This window comes from Thalia democratica, chromosome 2, assembly GCF_965202585.1.
Source record: "Thalia democratica chromosome 2, ktThaDemo2.hap1.1, whole genome shotgun sequence".
NCBI classification, from domain to species: domain Eukaryota; kingdom Metazoa; phylum Chordata; class Thaliacea; order Salpida; family Salpidae; genus Thalia; species Thalia democratica.
The window spans coordinates 32039407-32062795 of record NC_139166.1 but is presented as its reverse complement, the minus strand read 5'-3'; the positions used below and the strand labels follow the sequence as shown (position 1 = coordinate 32062795).

The 23389-nt window shown below is 25.4% G+C and overlaps 2 protein-coding genes across 2 annotated transcripts; both read right to left on the bottom strand.

Moving 5' to 3' along the window:
- Positions 1 to 13121: 13121 nt before the first annotated feature.
- On the bottom strand, positions 13122 to 17008 carry LOC145829182 (dolichyl-diphosphooligosaccharide--protein glycosyltransferase subunit DAD1-like). Its single transcript, XM_082936908.1, has 3 exons — positions 16919 to 17008; positions 15170 to 15305; positions 13122 to 13564 (listed from the first exon to the last, which is right to left on the bottom strand). The coding sequence occupies exons 1-3, from the start codon at positions 16985 to 16987 to the stop codon at positions 13434 to 13436; spliced, it is 336 nt and encodes a 111-aa protein (XP_082793034.1). The 5' UTR covers positions 16988 to 17008; the 3' UTR covers positions 13122 to 13433.
- A 574-nt stretch (positions 17009 to 17582) lies between these two features.
- Positions 17583 to 18455, bottom strand: LOC145849820 (dynactin subunit 5-like). The gene has a single exon (XM_082954896.1). The coding sequence runs from the start codon at positions 18438 to 18440 to the stop codon at positions 17901 to 17903; it is 540 nt and encodes a 179-aa protein (XP_082811022.1). The 5' UTR covers positions 18441 to 18455; the 3' UTR covers positions 17583 to 17900.
- Positions 18456 to 23389: the final 4934 nt, after the last annotated feature.

Sequence of the window (23389 nt, the reverse complement as noted above, 5' to 3'; positions counted from 1 at the left end):
ATAAACTTGTTTCCTAACTTTTAATTTTATTTAGAGTATTTCACTTCAGCAAAAAATTTGAACACACTAAACTATTAAATAAATATTCATTTAAACGTTTACTTAGCATTATTGATCTTTTTGATCAGATTTGTTTCCAATCACCGGGTCTTGAATTCAAAAAAAAAAAAAGATCCGGATACAATTGACTAAAAAAGAATGTGCTAATTTTTCCTGGAAAATTTTAGAATTTGTATATTTTAAATTGTAGTCACTGTATTTTAATAACAAAAAGCTCCCTGAAAAGAAAATAGTAAACCATCATGAATTAACAAGTCCACATACTTAGCTATTTTTACAAACTGCAACTGATGTATTTCGTAGGTTTGCAAAGACTTCCCTTAGCTATAGAATCTACAAAAACTTTTAATGAAAAACTAAAAGGAAAAATACCTGCCTGCACTTTGTTTGAATTTTTTTAAATTGATCTTTAAAAGGATGTTGATTGATTTGTCATAGCAATCTTTCTACTATATTTTCATGAAACACCAAATTTTACTTTTTCACTGTACTGTTTTGAGTTTTGGTGTTTTTTTAACATCTAAAATTAAATTCAAATTTTGATCGAATTCCTGTATTAGGATTTGAAAACTTATCTTACTTTCGTACCAGATGTAATAGCCTTTTGTACAATAGCGGCCGAACTAATTTTTCATAGACTTAGTAGGCCTATAAACTATCGTAAAATTTTACTAGAAAGGTATTTAACTTGTCTAAGGACCAATACATAATAATATAATTAGCACCACAGCTTACTCGCAATAAGTTATTATCATTCTTGTAAACTTTTGTTCAAAAATTTTTTTTTAACATACGTGGTTAGTACATTTTTTATAAATGAATTTATAGTCGCATGCCAGTTCCTACCCGAAGTCATGTGTTGTCCACCCGTATTATATATAAAGAGGTTGAATTTAAAGTTTTCAAACAAGAAATTCTCAATCTAGTTTTGTTTGATGGTCAGCTATAACGCAACTGTAGCATATAGAAACGTTATTTTTCAAGTGTAAAGTGGCACTTATAACTTTGTACAGATCCGGCTAGATCAGGGATCGGCAAACTGCGGCCCGTGAGAACGTTTGGTTTTTGAATGGAATGTGGCCTGTGAAAAAAAAATTGTGGTCAGCGAGTATGTAAATGTGGCCCACCAATCAAAAATCTTTTTAAATTGTTTTTTTGGTAACAACGCTGTAATTTGAATAATTTCTTTTCAAGTCCCCGGATATGTATTTTAAAATTTACTGCTTTGACTTAAAACTAAAAAGACAGATCGGCATTCTAGCAGTATTTTTTATTCTTTTATAGAATAATTTCCTTTTAACAATAGCAACAAGTGAACCAAAACAATAACTTTAAGGTACTTGAATTCAGTAAGCTAGTTTTGTAATACTCAAAAAAATAGCGAATTATAAATGTCATCATTACACACAAAAGAAATTCACAGTAATTAACTAAAATATCGTATCTTTATAATCTAGGTCCTTTTTAAGTGTGTAGTTTATAACTTAGCCTTATAATAGATGTTTTATCACCATACATTAAATTAAAGTGTGCGCAGAAACATTTGAAATATCATTTAAATGAAACATAAGGTAAGATATTCTGTTTATTTTTCATTTTCAAGATTTTTATTTATCTAAACAAACTTTCTGTGCAAGTTTGCACATAAACATTTCAAACAAAAAATTATTAGACATAAGGTAAAACAGTCCTTTATTCAGAATGCATTTTCATTTTTTAAATTATAATTCTTTTCAAATTAAGTTAATCCTTATACATTTCACACTAGTATACACAAATTTTCTTATTTGTATTTATCTATTTATTGTATACTTAATTAAGAATGCTAAAATTCAATGTTATGTTTTATGACTTTTAAACAAGAAAAAGTATTTATGAAATGTAAGAAAAAACACATAGAAAAAAGTTAATAAATCACAGAAAACAATCAATTTTTTTTATAGATATAACTAAACATCTATTTTCTTTTAATTTAACAATTTTTTTTATGTTTTCTGTAGTTTTTTGAAAAAAATAACTTTTCCTGTGTAGTTGAACCGATGACTTATTTCAAACAATTTGAAGAACGTTTTATTTCAAAATATTTTTTTGTTACTGTAAAGCCTAAAAAATGTATAATAACAAAACAAAAATAAACCATAAACATAGAGTTATTCTGTCAGATTATTGTTATTGTTAAAAAACCGGGAATTTATACAATTTTAACATGTAAAGTCGTGAAATTTCAATTTGACACAAAAAATCTGTCATATAGATTTTTTTTTTTCTTTTTTATTATTAAAAAACAGATCTTAAGTATGTTTACAATATGTTTTCAATGATTTTGTACTAATTAAGACCGTTTTTTTTTACTTTAAACTTAATGTTATTCTTGTCCTGGACAAGACGTTAAAAGTGGTGTGCGACTCGATAACCGAAAGCTTTTTTCGTGCACTAGGTCTTAGGAACAAATATTTTGATCGTCTTTTTTGTCGTTCAATAAACTATATATATTTATACAAAAAATAGACACAAAAACTTCTACTTTCGAAAACCTCGAAGAAATTTATCAATAACCTTTGGCAATTAGTTTTGTATACTTTTGTTTGTTATAAAGCAAATGATTTAAAAAAAACTGAACAAAATATAATCACTTTCACTGATGCTTTAAATATATGTATTTACTTGTTTTTATAATACTAAACTATCTGCTCATTGAATAGCACTACTTTATTAAAACCATTTTAGTATTCGTATTAATGCTTGATAACGATTTATATTGACAAGGGTTGCTACACGCTCAGAAAAGAATTTAACATGAAATCCTGGATTCTTAATATTTTTTACATTGGATTAACAAAACCTAGATTGGATAAGAAAAACAAATATAATACAAAAAATATTATATACTATTTAGATGACTATTCAAAATTATAAATTTAGGCGTTTGCTAACAAAGATCCGAGTGAAACAAGTTTGCTGAAATATATAATAATAATAACAAATTAAACAGTATAAAGTAATAAAGAAAGAATACTGTTTATTTTGTTATAATTATATTATTTAGATGTCTATTTTCTATATGAAACACTTTAAAAAGATTTTCGGTATCTTTTCAGTAATTTCATACTTTTTTTTCTCACAAAAGTACTATTTTTCACAAGATAAATTAACAAAAGACAACTTCTGCTTCAAAAAACCTGAAAATTAAATCAGAATACTTAAAGAAGTTTCTAAAAAACCGGTGGCCTCTCTGACCACCGGGAACCGCTTATTTCCAACCCGCGATCATTTACCATCCCTGATCAAATCCCACTTGATCAAATCCCACCCGCTCAAATCCGAAAACTGCTTACCGACCAAGGGTTAGGGGTAAAATTATAAGTAAAAATAAATAGATAATAAATAGAAATAAAATAAAAATATTTAAAGAAAAAGGAATAAACAAAAAAATAAATAAAAATTTTGAGTGGGAATTGTGCGCGGGTGGGATTCTATCGGGTAAGAAATGATCTCGGGTGAAAATTGTCAGTATACCCTGACCACCATAGCTATCACATCCTTATTTCAAGATTTTTTTTTAAGTTTACACTAGGAAAGAAAAAGAAAGTAACACTTTGTGAAACCGAAGTAGAAAAAGAAATGAAAACCCTTTTTTTAACATAATTAGTTGTTGCATTACTGTGTTTGTTATTGTCTTTAATTGCTGTTCATCTTGTACATTTTTGTTTTCAAACACAAAAAGCATGGCCTATCTAGGCTTATTATTTATCAAACAACAAAAAAAATCCCTCAAAATATTGGGTCCTAGGACCTTGCGCACAAAAAAAAAAATTTCAGTCATCGAGTCGTACACCAAGTATACGTTTTAACGTCTTGTTCAGACTTTATACGTTAAAAAGTGGTAATCCTACAAATTTTTAGTTATGATAAAAAGTTGTTATTTTGTTTAAAAAGTCTTAAGGTAATGAAACTATATACTATGACTTAAGTATTTCAGTCAATGTTAAATTTCAGACTATAAAAGTGATAAAATATCTTAATAGGTTTTATATGTGTAGCTAAAAGTGACTTAAACTAACAAAAAAAAACTGACTAAATCTAAATCTGTGGCCCGCAAAAATTTAGAAGTTTAAAATTTGGCACGCTAGGACCATTAGCCTGTCGACCCCTGGGCTAGATAAATATTTGTTTTAGTCCGGTTCTGCCGAGATCTCTACTAGAAATTTTTCTGTCGGATTTTAATTGAAAAAAGATCTGAGTCCGACCAGATCTTAATTTGTTGATCCATTGTATCCCTACAAAAGCTGCTATTTGTACAAACTAAAGTATTTATCAAGTTTCTTTTGAATTTATATACTGTAAGTTAGATTAGTTATTACATTAGCCTTATAACATTGTTGCTTAATTTTAGGAATCCTAATGAAGGCATTGAAATTTCTCTGAATTGATCGTTGCAAGATCAAAACCGATTGTTCTACACTTATGACAAAATATAACTAGAAAAATCCTTAATACTGTCTTTAAAATGTTTATAGAAGTGTTTTTAATCGGTAGTTTTTTTAATGTCTTAAGATTTTTTACTCTGTAAAAGCTTTTTTCTTTAAGCGTAAAATTTGGATAATTAAAAGAGTTTTCTGTTTCTTTTTAATTAATTTAAATTTATAAACATTTTTACCGTTAAATGAATTTGTATACGTGTTTTAGCATTAAACTATCATCTCTTTAACTGCTATTATAAGTTAATTTTATTTTGTTTTAAAGTTATAAAGAAGTTTTCAACAACATACATTTGCTAAGTTATTGTTATATTTTACTGCAATCAGTTAGGTTAAGTAGTTAGCTATCATTTAGAACAGGGTTTCCTAAACTTTTTTTTATAAAGGATTTTTTTAGAGAAGGTAAAAAGCTATGGCCCTCTTCAACAAGATAGCCTTATAAAACTACAATTAAAAACGCCTAAGACTTTTTATTTTTTTGCTCTTCATCATTAACACTAGATTATCTAGTTTAAGGCTCTAATTATGGCCCTGTTGTTTCCTCTTGTGTTCCCTACAGCTTGTGGCTCCCTAAACTTCTTTAAAAAAATTTAGACTATTAAGTTTTAAAAATACTTTTATAAAAACACACAGACTTGTTTACTTTACTTTTTTGGGAAATCCTGATTTAGAACATAAATTTATAGATCAAAAATGTTAAACTATAAATGATTTTTTATTGTCTTTACTTAGAGAGAAGTTTTTTTTTGTTAGCTCGGTTTTTAGTTGAATTTAATTTCCAAATAATTAGTTCTATATCGCAATTTTTAACAAGTAGAGTTTAGAAAAAAATATTAAATTCTGCTTTATTAAAAACACAACTTGTGTATTTCAACAGAAGCTTAACATTACTTAAAAATTATTAATTATTGAAGGACAAAAAAAGCGCTAAAAAAACTTGGTCCTAGAACCTGATGCACCTTTTGGTTATCGAGTCGCACACTACTTGGATACCTTTTAACGTCTTGTCGAGGACATTTAAAATTTCAAGCTAGTAATATGTATACGAAAATTAAAAAATATTTAAATTAAAGTTTTTAGTTTTTAAAATGTCTAACAATACCCTTTTCAAAAAAATTAATTATTTTGATTAAATCAGAAAATTTACTATTTTGCCAAAAATATATTTGAATAATAAATTAAAAAAATAAAATTCTACGTGTTAAACAAATAATTATAATACTTTTTATAGTTGAAATTTAGTAACGATACACATTTTTCAGCTCACACTTATACAGGTACTTTATATTTCATCATTATTAAAAAAAAAGTTTCGAGAATAATAAAAAATAAAGTCTCAACTTCATACGGCAAATATATTTTTTCGAAGTTTACTATTTGTTTATAACTGGAAAACAAAAATGTCATTTTCTATATGTTGAAGAATGTTTTTTATCACAACTGTAATAAAAATTATATCTTCTTTACCTAAAACCGAGTGACCATATAGTTGTCACTTAACAGAAGTTTAGAAGCAGAATCACTAAAATTATTTTAGATTTTTTTGTAAATACCTACCATATCAAAATTTCATAACACTAAAATTTATTAAACGATAAAAAGCGTTCAAAGTATTTGCTCCTAAGACCTAGTGCACGGAGAACCTTACGGTTATCGAGTCGCACACCACGGATACCTTTTAATGTCTTGTCCAGGACAGAAAATATGTTTTTCTTTTTAAAGTCTTAAATTAGAATAGAACTAATAAGAAAACTACTTTATTTTATTGCAAGTACAACTTTTAAATATGTGATTGACATTGCTGACTTAAATTTCTGTAGCAATAATTTAAATTATAAAGTAAAGTTTATTTACCAAGTAAGAAGTCTTTTCTGTAAGTCATTATTTTATATGCTTATAAAATTTGGACTAAAATGTAGGTTAACTATGCTTTATTTTATTGTTTGCCTAAAGTCAAAGCTATAAAATTTTAAAAAATTTTAGAATACAAAAAAACAATTTTTCTAGAACATAAATTTATAATAAAATTTTAAATTTAACAATACAAATTAATAACTAATAATGTATGTAAGTAATGATTTTCAAAAATTTTAATTGTAGTTGTGAGAGTTTAGAAATAAATTAATTTAATTGATTATGAAATATAAAACATTATTAAAATAATAAATCCCACGATATTAATTGTTAATGAAAATATTTAATGTTTGTATTTAAAAGAATTTTATCTATTTCACTAACATTTATTAGAAGTTAGTCTTAAAATTTATTGTTATGCTTAAAATTTTAATATCGTTTACAAAAATAGTAAAACTGATAAGTTTTACATTTCAAACTTATCCTTTAATTTCGCTGTATGGTAAAATATATCATGACATTGTAATTAAAAAACAGTCTGAGTAGGCATTTTTCGTCTTATTTTTAAAGCTTTGTTTATAGTAGTAAAAAACTAAAACTAAAATAAAAATTGTTTAGTTCAAAATTTAGTAAATGACACAATTTTCAGAACTATTTTTATGGTCAGTTTGAGCTTTTGGGTTGATATTTCAGGTTTAATATATTTCGTAAGTCACCTTTTTTAAGTTGAAAAACTACCTAGTTAATTGAACGACAAAAAATGCGTTTAAAAGTTTGGTTCAAGGACTTAGTGAACAATAAAACTTTTCGGTTATCGATTCGTACACCATTTGTGTACTTTTTAACGTCTTGTCCAGGACTTCTAGTACACTTTAAAGAAAAGATAGCTCAAAAGTTTAGATAAAAAACAATACAATTATCAACAAGCTCTTAAAGTTGTTTGTTTTGATAATTAACTTATACCGATAGTATATGAATAGTATACAAATATTCTTCATTGTGATCCTATTGAGTATGTATGATTTTATTACAACAAAATAGAAGCCAGAATTAAAAAAATACTTCTAGTTTTTAATAAAATGCTTTAAATTGAATTATAAATTAGACTAATTATAGAAAACTAACACCTAACGATTTGATAGAACATTTATGTTTCGCTAAAAAGGCAATAAAAAAGTTAGCTTCTGAAAGATGTAAGAAACATTCAAAATAAAAAATTGAAAAATGAATAAAATAACCGATATGTAGTATTACTATTCCTACATTACTTATTTTTTATAAGAACTTAGTTTAATAAGATTCTACATAAATATGAGTTTTTTGGTGTAAATTACTAAGAAGGTAAAGTAATATTTAATGTATATTAGCAAGACTTTATTCAACAGATTATCGTATATAAGTTGAGAACTTTTTATTTTTCAGTCTAGAAACGAATTACAATAGTCAATGTTTTTATCACATATAACATACAAACACTTAATAAGTTTTGTATAAGTTCAGCTATTCTTACAAGTAGTCCTGGACAAGACATTAAACTGTATCCCTGGTATATGACTCGATAACCGAAAGGTATTTTTTGATTATGTAAAGTCTTTAAATCTAACTTATTGAGCGCTTTTTTTGTCGTTCAATAAACACAATAACATTTTGATGTATAATTAATTTTCCTCTGTCAAACAAAAACGATGTCGTTATAAAAAAATCATAATTATGTTTAACATTAGGCAACGAAATATATTATTTTTTTTACAAAAATCTAACGACTGGTGATTTAAAAGTACACAACCGATGAATCCATTAAAAAGATGCTTTTTATTTAAAAACAAATTAAGAACTTATTTATTAAGGTTTCCAAAATTTCTCAGATTACTTTTATTTTACAAATTTCTGGTAACTTTCTAGTTGAAAAAAATCCGATTTTGGTAAAAGTCTTTTTTAATACTCTAGAAGAGATTCGACAAACTGCGATTCGCTAAAACTTTCCGTTTCAAAAAAAATAAAAAAGTTTATGTGGTAATAACTTACAATTAAGCTATAAATTTAAAAATTACTGAATACTCGTGGTCTATAAATGTTACAAAATATTATGTTAATTACTTCAATTTTTTAACAAACTATAGCCCGTCGACGACTTTTTTCCAAATAGTACGGCCTGCAAGCACTTTTTTATATAATAATTCTCCCGAAACTATAAAAGGCTGCCGACCCCTGCTCTAGAATAACCTAGTTTATGTATTTAGCTCAGAATGTAGAGGTAGCTTAGATTTGTTTGGTTGATTTTTTTATGGTTTTAAGATAGTTTTAGTAGTTTAGTAGAAATAAAATATGTTATCAAGAAGGTATTTGTTTTTATAACGTTTAACAATAAACATAAATTTAATTATAATTCTTTGAAGCTAACATAAAGCTAATTAAGAATGACGAAACACGTCTTGTTTTGTATATTACATTTTCATAGAACTTTAAAACTTTAATTTAATTAATGAACTTCTTAACTTTTAATTAAGTGGAAAAAAAAATATTATTTTTGAATACTGAAAACTATTAAACTGTAAAAATATATATTAAAAGAAATATTAAGCTAATTAAAAGTATATAATACTTTTCGTGTGTTCAATTTACTACAACGTAATTCTAGTAAGTAACTTACGTTGAAATACTCCTAACTAATCTAGTTGTCGTATTAGAATATATATATTAGGAATGGGTAACATACTGCCCATTAACCAATTTTTCCTACCTGCGACTTCTTTTTTATTAAAAGTCGTAAAAAAAAAAAAAAAAAAAAAAGTTATTTTGTTATTAGTTTAAAAGTATGATATAAACTTAACTGAAAGTATACTGTAGTACTAATTTAATGATTATATTTTTACAGTTTGGTAATTAAACAACATAAAATTATTTTTGTACAATGTTTTAAAAATATAATCTAAAACCGGTGAAAGTCTGTCTAATAAATACGACCAACTAATACAGTTTATATACAAAAAGCTACTTATCACAACAACTTACAATATAGTTGCCATCCTTAACCTAATTATTACTAAAACTGCAAAAATTTCCTCTAAATCGTATCATAGTCAAAATTAAAGAAGCACTTATAAGAAGCATCAACAAACTTCAAAACGTAATACGTAATTATAATTTATTGAACGACAAAAAAAACGCTCAAGATGTTTGGACCTAGGACCTGGTGCACGAAGAACCTTTCAGTTAACTTAATAAAGTGTACTAGCAAATTAAAAGAAAAACATAGTACCTATATATAATAGTAAAATTCCTTTACTAGTGTCGATTCGGAACTTTGTGTATACGAAAGTATTAGGTTATAAAAAAAAGTTAAAAGCTTTTAAATAAACCAAAGTTTGATATTACAAAGCTGGACACATTTTTTCATAGCCTCTTTTAATAAATATTGCTAGTTACTAAAAATAATAGTTAAAAATAGACTTTTTAAGGGTTATATCTGTGTAACTTTTAAGTCTTAAAAGTATAAGTTAAAGTCAGAAGAGTTTATTCATACTTTGTAGATCTTTGAAAAAATCTTTCTTTTGTTTGTCTAATAATTAAAATTTTAATCAAAACTTATTGTTTTTTCTCTTGTAACTGAATATTTGTTAATGTCCAATATACACTATCACAAATTTTTGTACGAATTTTTCAAAAACGTATATGGAGTGGTAAATCTCTACATGAAACAGGCTGTCCACACTCTTACTAAAATAGTTTAAAATTCTTATTTGGTTTTCAAAATTACAACTGTTTTAACCCTTATTTTCAAAATACAATTATGTTTTTTTTTTATGAAAATTTTTTACTGTTCTAAACTTTAAGGATAAGCAAAAGTATTTTATATCGCTTTTGTGAAGTTAGTTAACTTATCGTCGATTTAGAATAAAATAAAAGTACTCAAAGCTAAATCAAGAATTGTTTTTTTGCTTTAATAAAATTCGATTTTATTAAATTACTCTGGTATTAATTACAAAAAGGGGATCATTCCTTAAAAAATATAAAAGGAGCATATTGTCGGCTGAATACATGTACTAAGACTTATCTAATTGCTTAAACATTCCTTTAATTAGATTAAATTATTTCTTATGTAGGTTTAAGCATCTTTAACGACATATGTTTTCCTAAAAATGTTTTTGTACTAAAACTATTTAGTTTCTGTTAGTGAATTTTTCACAAGTGTCAAATGATCGAATTTTGTAAAAATATTCTCTATATAAAAGTACATATTTTATTATATATAACATAATCGGTAATGGTTTAAAATTTGATCATAAACCTTAAACATTTCATTAATAACTCTAACTGGTATTGACAACTTAAAAAACAATTTAACTTATCAAAGGCAGAAAAAGATAATCAGGTACAAATATAAGCAAGTTTATGTGCTGTCCATCTGGTTTTAATAATCTATGGTCCCTAAATCATAATTGTTTCCTAACTTTTAAAACAAAAAGCGATACACAAGAGTTATTTTACTTCTAAAGTTTAAAACTTTTAAGAAAAACAATTAGCTTTTATACTGATTAATAGAAGCTTGTATTGATTCTTGTTTGTAGTTTTTAAACTTTGACTTATCTCTGCATATACATTGAAAAATAAAAATTATCCTAGCCCGTTTTTGTGTCAATAAAGTATTATTACTTAGTCATAATTGTTTTTAACTTAAATCACCATACTTTTTTTTAACAGATCACTTCATTCTAAAACTACACATATAAAACTATATTTTACAATTTGTTAACACTAATTTAAAAGAACTGCGTATATCAGTACATTCTAAGTACAAGTACAATGACTAAAATGATCGACATACGCTTAAAATACTTTTAGTTGAAGTTTAACATAATACTACTTAAAATAGATGTTCTTTTGTTCGGTGACCTTATATAGCCCTCAAATACGTGTTATTTATAGTGATCTAACGAATCTAACTATTTTGATCCAGTTTGATGATGGCTATTTGGATCCGGAAGGTTATTAATTTAAAAAAAATACTTGAACTCGATCTGGTAGATATCTAGCTAGATTTCTAAATGAAAGTAACTAATTTTAGTAACTACTGATCAAATCTTTATTGTTACTTTTAACACAACTTATCGTGTATTACTTATAGTGTAAAAAACATTTTAAAACTTGTAAATATCAAAATTTAACTATGATAGTAAACTAAAATTCTTAGTCTTACATATTTATAATAGGACGTAAAAATAATGATAAAATAGTTTCACATTCATGACGAAGTGTCGACATTATTTACAACTACAAGTAATTTCAAAAAGTTTATTAAAAAAAGAGACTTAAATTACTATTCTAAAAGCTCTTTAAATTTTTAAATTGACTGATTTTGTTCAAAAAAAAATTCATAGATTTGTAGAGATTATAAGCTTTAAAATTTAAAGGTTTTTCTTCAAGTTACTTTAAAAAGTAGAGGTTTATATTAAAATCTCTAAATTTGGAAGAAATGCGTTATTAAATCTAACGGTGTTTCGACTGATGTCTTTATTTGATTGACCGCTTTCTTTTGTAAACTCTATCTTCTATTATTAATTTTTTTGCAAATATTGGTTTTTCGTTCAATCAGAAAAAATGGAACGAATTGTTACCATATTTCATATAATGGTTTAGTACTAACTGTTATCTCTGAAAACACAGTCACAAGCCTGACTTTACCTGCAGGCCATCTGTTGTCTACCCTTATTCTATCACAAACTTAGTTGAATAAAAAGTTAGTTAACCAGTTTAATATTCAAGACTAAACCAAATTTTATATAATTTTTTATTATGTTTTCAGCTTTTCACAGCAAAATTTACCTTAATATCGACATCAATATATTATTTTACAACGAGTGTATTAAAGTTCTACGTAAAAATTGATTACAAAGGAGAATAGTTTTTCTTTTATAAAACTGTTTTATCGAATACTAGCATGTCATACTTAAACCATTATTAAAATTACCACTCCAGTACAAACGTTGAATGAAATTCATATAACTGGATAAACTACAAAAGAGTTCTCTTTATTTTCTTCTTAGGCTGGAGACATAAATAAGAAAACTAATAAAAATATTTTCAGAAATTTTAGACACGAGACTACTTAAAGTTTTTTTTAGAAAACTTAGTAACTTGAGAATACAAATACAATTTTGAAGTTTTTAGTTTTCAAATAACTATTTTATTTTTCGACCACAAGCTTTTTTTCGACATATATATACAAGCTCCTAATAGTCTAAGTCTACCGAAAGTTCGGGTCTGATGATCAAGACTTTATTTTAACTTGAGCTTGCCTTAGTTCAAGGTCCAAGCCTTAGTTATCATAACGTTTAAAATTTATTTACTCCTAAACTTAAATGATTGATTATTATCGAAACAAGTCGTTTGGATTAAATTAAACTTTTAACTTAACTGCGATTTTATAATTTCTAATCAAGTATCCGGATCCGACAGGATATTGCCTTTACAGATCTGGATTCGGCTGGATCTCAACTTAATAAATAATATCCAGATTCAACCGGATCCAAAGTTTGGTATCAGGTAAATCACTAGTATACTTTTAAACTAACTCAAAATGTTGCAGATAAATTAGTTACACGTGGCATTACCATTAAAAATGTAAACATAAAAGTTTTTTTTTGCTAAACTTATTAATACAATCAAATTAACTTTTTACGTCAGAAAAAATATATAAAGGTTTAAACTAAAACAAAATGTTTTCTTTATATTTTTATTTAAATAAAATTTGCTAAATAACAAAAGTTAAATATACTATTAAACAATACTAATTTTAATTAAGTAATGTTTGATGTATTTACTGTAAATAAAATAAAAGTACGAAAACAAGTCAAAACTGGAAAACAATATTACACTATGTATTATTATTACAAAAATAGAAAAAATAACTTTAAGTAAGAAGAAAAAGTTAATATTTTAAATAAACTGCTTCATAAATTAATTCAACTATAATACAAGTTATAATCTCATATATGACTCTTGTGTCATTTTGACGTCATATTTGAGTTGGTAACGGAAAAATCAACCAATAAAGTTGACAACCACAAGATGCAAAATGAGGTGGGCAAATATGAAGTCAGCAAATGCTCTCTCAGGTGCAATTGACTTGAACTCCTTTGCATTCTCAGGGTTGACTTGGAGACGTAAGTTGACTAAAGAATTTTTATTATTTAATCTATAAAATTTTTACTACCAAGGCATCAGCAGTACAAGTAGAAATAAAGTTACTAAACACTAAACTTTATACGTCAGTCTAAAATTTACTTTTTTTTTTCCTTATTTGCAGTCTAAATTTTTATTTTGTTTTTTTCCTTATTTGGAGTTAAAACTTACATATTGCAAAAACTCACACTAACATTTTACATTTTTTAATTAATTAAGAAGCTTTTTATTTTTTTTAGAAAATAAAAAAATATTTATATTCTTACATTTTAACTAAACTTACTAGAGACTTAATTAGTGTAGAGAAGACTAAGAACAGTATTATATATAAATATAATTACTTTAAGAGAATTTTTCTAATTAACTCGAGTAAAACCAAGTATCCTGCTTTAATAATTTCAACTTTAATTGAACGAACTAACAGCGTTCGTATGCAACATTTTTCAACTTTAAACTGACTTGTCCAAATTTAGACATAAATTCTCCCAACCCTTGTTGGTCGGCGCAAAATTACGTATAGATCCGTATAAAACTAAGTAGCCTATTAGTTTGTTTGTAGCTTATTTATGTTAGGACATTTTTTGTTTTTTATTTCAATTTCAAATTATTTTATTAGTCATGGACCCTGAAAATTATCATAAAGTTTTCGGGTTTCTAAACTTGAAAAGTCGTGTAACCGCTACACAAACATATCAAACATTCTACTTTCGTAGTTCTAGCTCACAGAGTGCTTGGCTACAAACACTAAATGATTACTTAAAAAAAAATTAAAAATTCATTAATATTTTCAAAATAAAACAGAACGATTCACAAATTTACTTATAAATATCAGAAATTTTCAAGCATTTTTACTGAAAAATTGTGATATTTTGCCAAATTGCCTTTATTTTAGTAAAAATAAAAGAATAAGATAAAGGGATCAAAGTTGATGAGTTTGATAGATTTCGTATGGAAGGTGCATAAAAATAGACCAGTTAATTAAAAATATATTACAGCTTTACCCAATCTTTTCGATCAAACTTTCAGTACATACTTGATTAATTTATCGTTTAATTACATACAAGAATCATTGCAACTTTGAGAAAATGCTTTTTTTTTAAAGTAGGTATTTTTTGAAAAAAATTTAGTCTAAATATTTAATTTTTTCCAAAAATTTATTTTATGATCTATTTAAAAAACCTTCTAAAACTAAAAATAAATTTAGAATTAAAACAAGGTTTTTAATTTGTAAGCAATCTGACAATAAAAAAGGTCTATATGGGTTCAAATACTTTAACATATTTAACAATATCTCAAAAACTATAAAAGTAAACTTTAAAGCATTGTAAAAAGTGAATAAAGCTAATTTTAACTTTTAAACAAAAATGCTTTAATTCCTTACGGCAAAAAATTTATATAAAAAATAATCTATTTTTATACTGAGATACAAAAACATTATTACATATTACGTTAATATTTGCAGAATATAAATATATAATAAATGTTATTTACAAAAACAAAAATAACAAGGTTATTAATACTACTAATAAAACCTGATGCAAAATTACACTTTTTACTTTATATGCAATTAAACGTATTGTGTTAATTAAACTCACCAGCAAGCACAAAAGAGGTGACACAAGAAATAAAACCAGAAAGGAATGAGTTAAACGGAAAAGTTCCAACCAAACAGCAGTACAAGAATTGAATGACTCCAGTAATTAGGATGTATCCAAGATACATGTCGATTATCTTGAGAATATTTTAGCTATGACAACTAAAGTTATTTATTTTTAATTAAACACATTATCTAATGATTTACTTGAATTAATTGAACCCGTTTCAAAAACTTAAACCAGTATCAACAGAAAATTAATAGTTACTTCAGGTAACAACATAAAACAAAATTTTAAAAATTTGTTAGAAGTTAGAGGATATAATTATTTGATGTTCAGAGTTTATTTGATGCTAGTTTTATCAGCTACTACTAAAATATAACTTTAGTTTAATAAAACATTAACATCATGATAGCAAATGATACTTAAGGGGTATATGGAGGTAAAAGACTAAGTTTCTTAATAATAATTGTTATATTAAAACCGTAGGGGGATTATTAATTTTGTCAACAGCTTGATCTTATTTTGTAGAGTTTCAACTAAGCTACAAGTTGCTTTTTACAGATTTTAAAAATTCAAAATAATTTTTGTGATAGAGCCGAAGAATACAATAGGTTCCTTATGGAAAGGAGGAAACTAAAATAACAAAAAAAAAACAAAATCACAAAAAACTATCTCTTCCTACGTTTTTTGATATAAATACCTAAAATTATTAGAACATTTTTTCTTGCAATATTAAGAAAAATTTGTATCAAGAAACTTAAATTAAAATTTATGACAAAAATAAACAAACTTTTTTTTTGAATTTTAAGTTAAGGGCATAGCAGGGTCCAACATTTTTTATACAAAAATTATGAATATGAAAGCTTAAAATATAAAGTACAAGTCAGTTTTTATATAACATAAAAATTTTAATTAGTTTTTGAGATATAGACGTTTTTGTAAAAAAGTTTCAAATACAAACGTATAAACCGCAGTTTTTTTATTGTCAATTTTCCCAGAAAATTAAAAATTTACTAAAAATCTTTCTTCTTCTTGATTTTTGAGGTTCGAACCTCAAATTTTAGGAAACATTCCTATTATAGTTTAAAAGAGTTTGAATGTTGGGTTTTTAAATATATAAAAAAACAGAAATTTGGATTGAAAAACAAATAAAAAATTTGTATATTTTAAAATAATTTTTTTATTTTTCAAAATAATCAATTTATATATTAGCTTACTGAGAAAATTTGAAGAAGATCGGTAAAACAATTAAGGGAAAGAAAAGAAAGAAATTTTTTTGATAGATAAGTTTTTTTTATGTATTTTTGGTTTGCGCCTTTTAAAAGGAACCTATTGAGGTCAGCGACTTTGATTGCTTATATTTTGAAAGTTACTTTGAATTTGTTAAGAGGTTAAAAATGCTTAATTGCTCATATTAAACTCAGCAAAATAAGATCAACTTGTAAATCAAACTTAATATCTAAAAAAACACAACTTCAACAAAATACTTTTTAGTCATAAAAATTAGTCATAGCTTTGCAGAAAAAATCAAACAAGTCTGATTCAGCTTGATTTTTTTCAAATTTCAAACTAGCCTAACTTATCTTGAGTGTGTGAAAACTCTGTTTATACTTCAAGCTTTAATTAAACAGCCAATGTTAATTTAAGTAAAAAAAAGATTGGAAAACTCTTTTATGACATAAATACAGTTGATTTATATTTTTCTAAACGTTATATAAAAAAAACTTAAAATAAAGTTAAAACTACCTTGAGTTTCTGATCAGTTTTCACTTGATAATCAGCATGAAATTTTTTGATGATTCCAACTAACTCCATAATAGTTTTTTTTATAAAAAAATATCTGTAAAAAATGAAAAAAATTGAAAAGTCTATTACTTTATAGCTCTATTTTATAATAAACAAATAATAGTTTTTTTATACAATAAAAAAATAGTTCAATTAAGATTGTTTAATAAACTAGCGATACTTTTATAACTTCATGATATTCGTACACATAAAGTTAATTAATTTCAAAATAGAATACTTTCACTTGCTTTTATCAAGCATTATCAATCATGCAAAAATGCTGATTTAAAACACTAACGAATAAACTAATGTGGTTTTGTTGGTTAAGATTTCAATAAAATTTTAGGAGCTTGTGATAAAAAAAAACTTTTTTAATTCAAACTAGTACCTTATTCAATGATTCAATCGTAAAACAATAAAAGTTAAAAATTCATACTATGAAAGGTATACACTTATTTAGTTATACTTTAATAAATTTAAAAATTTCCAGCTTTAAAGTTTTTATTTGTCTTTGTTTATGTTAGTTTAAATTTTAAATATACAACATTTTCTGTTTAGAAAATTTATAATACTGAAAGCTTAAAATACATAAAGTTCTTTGTAAAAGCTTAAACATTATATGCTCTAAAAAATAATGCATACTTACTGCAGTGTTTTTGTTTTAAACAGTGATCAGAAAAACTAAAAAATACAAAAGTTTTCAACGTTTTTTTCATTGAAAATGAATTAAAAACTCCACTTATTGGAAACATTATAAATTTAAGTTGGTAAATGTAAAATAGTTATATTTCAAAATGCTTTATATGCAATTTCATAAACTTAACATACTTGTACTCTAGTTCAACCTAATATTTTCAACTGAATTTTAAGATAGATGCAACACTTACATGCATCAAGTCAAAAAATATTATTTTGAAAACAGTTTTTCAAGTAGTCTAAAAAATCATTTAGGAGTAAATCTTTTATAAAACTGTTTAGTAGCTTCCATCATCAGATACTCTGTAGACTCAGGAAGCATGGCTACTGACTTAGCAGGCCTACCACCAAAAATATGAAACGAAGGAACAACTGTATCAGGTGGTACAACAGCACCATCTTCAATCATACAAGATTCCTTCAAGCAGCACCTTTTACCAATAACACAATCCTTGCCAATATGGACAAAAGATCCAATTTGTGCAGCATTGACTATTGATCCTTCTCCTATCCAAACATGATCTCCAATCATGCAGGGAAAAAAGGCTGAACCTCTCGAAAATTTTTTGAAAGGTGGTCTTATAACTGCACCTTTTCTTATGACACAGTGTCTTCCTATTCTTACTGAAGCCAAATCACCTCTAATTATGCAGTTGTCTTGAACAACTGACTTTCCATTAAGAACAATATTCTGGCTGCCACAAAGTACTGAGGATCTGGCAACTTTGTTACCTGAAGACGTTTGAATATACAATTCAGCAGGGTAAGTTTCATTTTCAATATCCATTTAGTTATTGTTGGTTAAAGCTATAAAAGTTCAAATAGTATTAAACTAATTGATCATCCAACTAATTTACACCTTATAATTTACATTTGCACATTCTAGCAAAAAATCAATTTTTACACTTAAATAAAAACATATTAATATTGGTATAAAACTATACTTTTTTAGTGATGTCATACTGTTTAAGACATTAATGCAATTTTAATTATTCAATAATAGAAAATTCCAATTGTATTTTCTAGTGAAAAAGTTCTGGTTGAATTCAACTAATGTTGAAACAAATGGAAAATTTTTTTTTTTACTTATTTATGTATATAATTATAGGGTCTTTTTTCTATAAAAAAGACTCAAACTGGTGGATAGTTCTATTGTCCATTTCAATAACATATTCATAGTTTATTGAACAACAAAAAAAAACGCTCAAAATATTTGGTTCTAGGACCTGGTGCACAAAGAACCTTTTAGTTATCAAGTCGCACACCACGTATACCTTTTAAAGTCTTGTCCAGGACTATATATTTTATACTTTTAATGTCAAACAGAACTATCTGAAATTAAAATAATACAAAAGTTTCTTTCATAAAATTAGTTTTTATACAATTTTGAAATAATAAAGTTCTCCATTTGCAAAACTTTGAAAATATACAATAAAAAAAGAAAAATATGAGTTCTGTGCGGCTGAAGCTTGTTTATTTTAAAAATTTAAAATATACGCAAATAAGCTACAAGTAATAGAACAAATTAACATAGCTTTGAAGTTTTTCTAAAAATAAACAAAAAATAATTTTATTATAAATAGTTACATTTTTTGAAATGCTTATAAAATAGTATTTTTCTTGTAGTTTCTCACAGTAAGAAATGGTTGGTGTTATGCAAAATTTATTAGGTTTAAAAAATAAATGTGACGGCTCCATTGTCTTAAGCTCAATACACTTATTAGCATTCTTAATGTTCATTTGTATTTTGTTATAATGTGTAGTTTTAGTTTAGCACTTTGTAGTATGCATTTAATTTTTGTGTTTTTTGTTCATGTAAATAAAAATTAATTTTCATTTGCACTTAACTATTAATCTGAATAATGTAAGAATTTTTGGTCTCTTTCTTTCCTCTACTAAAACCTTTTTATTTTGTAACAGTTATAACAGCTGTGGTCACAACTTTTTGTTCACCAAGCTAGTTTAAGACTTTTTGAGCTTTAAAAATATAGTTCAATATTAACAAAGTAAAATTATTAAAACTATAGTAAACATATAATCTTTTAAATGGTAACTATATTTATAAAATAATAAGTCAATGTTAACCATTAAAACTACAATTGACCAATATTTAATGGTTTATAACAATGGATACAAAACTACTATTTTCTTTATGTTTTAATTAGAGTTCTATTTCTATTCACAAACTTCTGTTACCGTAAAGAAACCAAGAAAAATGCAACAATAAGTTTTATAAAAAGTCAGTGGAGAAAAAATTACTTGAAAGTTATTTAGTTTATTTTAGCTACTTAAATAAATTATTCAGGGTGCACAACTATTCAAAGTTGGAAAATTCAAATTCCAACAAATTAATTTATTAAAAAAAAATTAAATGGTCACAAATTAAAAAGTAATGTATATTTGAAAAAAAGTTAAAAATAGGTATGAAGGTCTTATTAATATCTACAAGCCATTTTTTCTTTTTTATATGGCTAAAATAAGTTTAAAAATGTATTACTTCATATATTCCAACTACTCAAAAAACAAAACTATAGACTTTGATTATAGGAAGAACAATTATAAGCTCATTCTTTTTGTGTCAGGACAAATAAGTTATACAATTATACTTTTTTACAAGATTTCAAGGTTTCCGCTTGCTCTTTAAGGCAAAAATTAAGTAGTCTGGGTGACCAAACACTAGCATAAGTTGACTTTAGTGTAAGATAAAAAAATTATATAAGCAAAAAACTGAAAAAAAATCAAGCTTTAATAACTAAAATGGGAATGGGTCAAAACTGCACAAAGACAAAATTGCACGAATGCACAAAGATACTTTTGCACAAGGGCACAGAATTGTAGGAGCAAACAAAATTGCACAAAGACAATTTTGCACCAAGTGTCAATTTAGCACGAGTTACATTTATGCACAAGAGTAAAAAAAAGCAGAAAAAAATAATACTAAACAATACAAATAAAATAAACTAAAGGATAAATTAATAAAAATACAAAAAAAGTTACCAACTAAGGGTGAGGGTCAGTGATAGTAAAAAAAAACAAAAAACTACTTAAAAATAATTAAAATTAATAAAAAAAATTGAAAAAATTCAACCTGTGCAAAAATATCTCTGTGCAAAATTGTCTGCTCATGAAAAAGTGTCTTTGTGCAAAAGTGACCCTTTGTGCAAAAGTATCTTTGTGCAATTTTGTGGAATTTTTTGCACTTGTGCGATTTTGTCCTCTAGTGCATATTTGACAGCTACCTAACTAAAATACCTATAGAATTAAATAAGGACTTTTGTTTATTTTAAACCAGAAAAGCAACTTTACTACAAGTTTATCTTGTTTTAAAGGTTAACTTAGTTAGCAGAAGCATTTTACTTGTATCAAAATCTGACTTTATTTTTGAGATTATAAGTGTTCACAGTTGGAAAGCTCCATAGGTTCTTTATGGAAGGTCCACATAAAAAGGGCAAAAAAGACAATTTTGTTAAAAATCTTTCTTATCTCACAGTTTTAAATCAATTGATTTCAAACTTTTTAAAAGTCTTCTCTTTACTTAAGTTAAGAGCAAGGAAAGAAAGGGGAAGGGGGGTTGAAGGGGAATAAATACCTTTTTTTTACAATTTGAATTTATTATTTGATTCTAAACTGCCAATTACTAGAAATTGCTTAAAACTTATCTTCTCTGAAGTTTTTTGAAACAATTACCTCAATCTTTTAAGAAATGTTCTTCACAATATTTAGAAAATTCTGCAGCAACAAAATTAAAAATAATTGAAAACAAAATTTTATAACAATAAAAGGAATATAAAAAGTTTTTTTTTTGTTAAACTTTTAATTTTTACTTTTTTTTTGAACTTTGTTGCAACATATTTTTATATACATTGCAAGGATTACTTCCTGAAAGTCTGAAGTAACTATCTCAAAAAATAAAAGAGAATATAGATATTTAGGAACTACTCTTTCCTTACAGTATTTATTTTTTACAGAGCTTTGTTGAATTGTGTTAATCCATTAACACACATAAACATGTGATAGTGTAATAAAAACAGGGTACTGTATAATTTGTTATTATTATTTAGAAAATTGTGTTTTTTTGCCTTTATAGTTTGCGCCTCGCCTCCCATAAGAAACATATTGTACTCTTCAACTTTCTCCGGCTTTATCTCAAAAACTTCTTTGAATGTTTTAAATCTGTAAAAAGCAACTTGTAGATCAATTAAAACTTAACTAAATAAGATCCAATTGTGGAAAAAGTGATTTACCCCTCTCAATGCCCTTAATAATATACAATCTTACTGTTAGAATTTTTTTTAACTTTTTTTCATATGGGACTATGCCCCCTTCGATAAGATTTCTCAGAAAACTATCATCAAAAACATCTAAGACCTTTTTTTTTGCTTTTCATTATCAACTCCAGAATATCTAAAGTTGATTTCAAAACTACCATTAAAAAACGCCGGACAATTTTTTTTTTTTGCTGTTTATCATCAACTCCAAAATATCTAGTGTAAATTTCAAATCCTTTAGCCCCTTTGCTGCTTATTGGTCCACTTTGGGAAACCCTGATTTAGATCAAATATTGTATCTTAAAATGAATTACATTTACTATCTTATTTTTGTTTAAATTTTTTTTTTTATTGTTTCTATAAGAACTTTTCTTAATATCAAGGAACATTTCCTAAAACTTTTGAGGTTAATTAGTTAAAAAATGAAAGGGAAGATAGTTCCTCAATAAACTTTTCAAAATTCCAAGAACATCAGCAATAGAAAATTATTCTGCACATTGGAAAACTTTTACTTAACTGAATATTTTGCAAAACTTATCTAAAATTTATATGTTCTACCGAACCTATTTTATAGTATTAACATTTAGCTTTAATAAAGGTCAATATTAATTTCTGTGAAAAAAAACTTAATAAATTTAAATAAAGCTGAGCGCAATGTGGAAAATTGACTTTATAATTAAAAAATATTTTAAAAATTCAAACATTATTAGCTTTTAATTAGATACATAACAAGAACTAAACTGTCACAAAAACTTTAAAGAGTGTTTTATACTTGTTATATAATTAAACATTTAAAAGTTGAAAAAAAAAATTATAAAAAAAGTTAACTGTAAAAAATCAAAAGTATTTAAAACTGAACCAACTAACAAAAAGTTGGCCTGATTTTTTTAAATCTTAAAAGTAGCCTGAGCTTTTAAGATTAAAAAAATAGCTTGGGTTGTCATAAAAGTATGGAAACTATTTTGTTTTTATGCTACATTTTAATAAGCTACTGTTAATGCCAAACAAAAAAGTAACTAAAATCAAAATAAATCAGTATGATAAATATATAAAATAGTATGCAATGTTTTAGGTATTTATACAAAACTTGCATGTACAAGAAGTAATTGGTATTTGCTTACAAAACATTAGCCCAAAGAAACACCAATTGCAATAACCTTGTACAGGCTTTTACTATTGAATAGTTTCATAATGCCATTTCAACTTAAATAATTTAGTTTAAATGACAGTATGATAAATTTTAAGAATAACAGTACGGTTGTCTCTTTTTTATGCAAAAAAAAACAGCTTGAGTGACTAAAAATTAGCTTGAGTTTATGATAAATTTGAAAGATACTACTGATATAAGCCAAAAACTAAATAAATTAACTAATAACCAAGCTTAAAAATATTTAAAATAAGAAAAAAAGTAACATAAGGTCTTAATAAAATCATAATAAAAAAATTTATTTAAAGTCAAAAAACTACC

Excerpts from the sequence above, each read along its gene's own strand:
- LOC145829182 (XM_082936908.1), bottom strand. The coding sequence starts at position 16,987 with ATGGAGTTAGTTGGAATCATCAAAAAATTTCATGCTGATTATCAAGTG. Across the intron at positions 15,306-16,918 it reads AAACTGATCAGAAACTCAAG|ATAATCGACATGTATCTTGG; the intron begins GTAGTTTTAACT and ends AATATTCTCAAG. Across the intron at positions 13,565-15,169 it reads CACCTCTTTTGTGCTTGCTG|TCAACTTACGTCTCCAAGTC; the intron begins GTGAGTTTAATT and ends AAAATTCTTTAG.
- LOC145849820 (XM_082954896.1), bottom strand. The coding sequence starts at position 18,440 with ATGGATATTGAAAATGAAACTTACCCTGCTGAATTGTATATTCAAACG.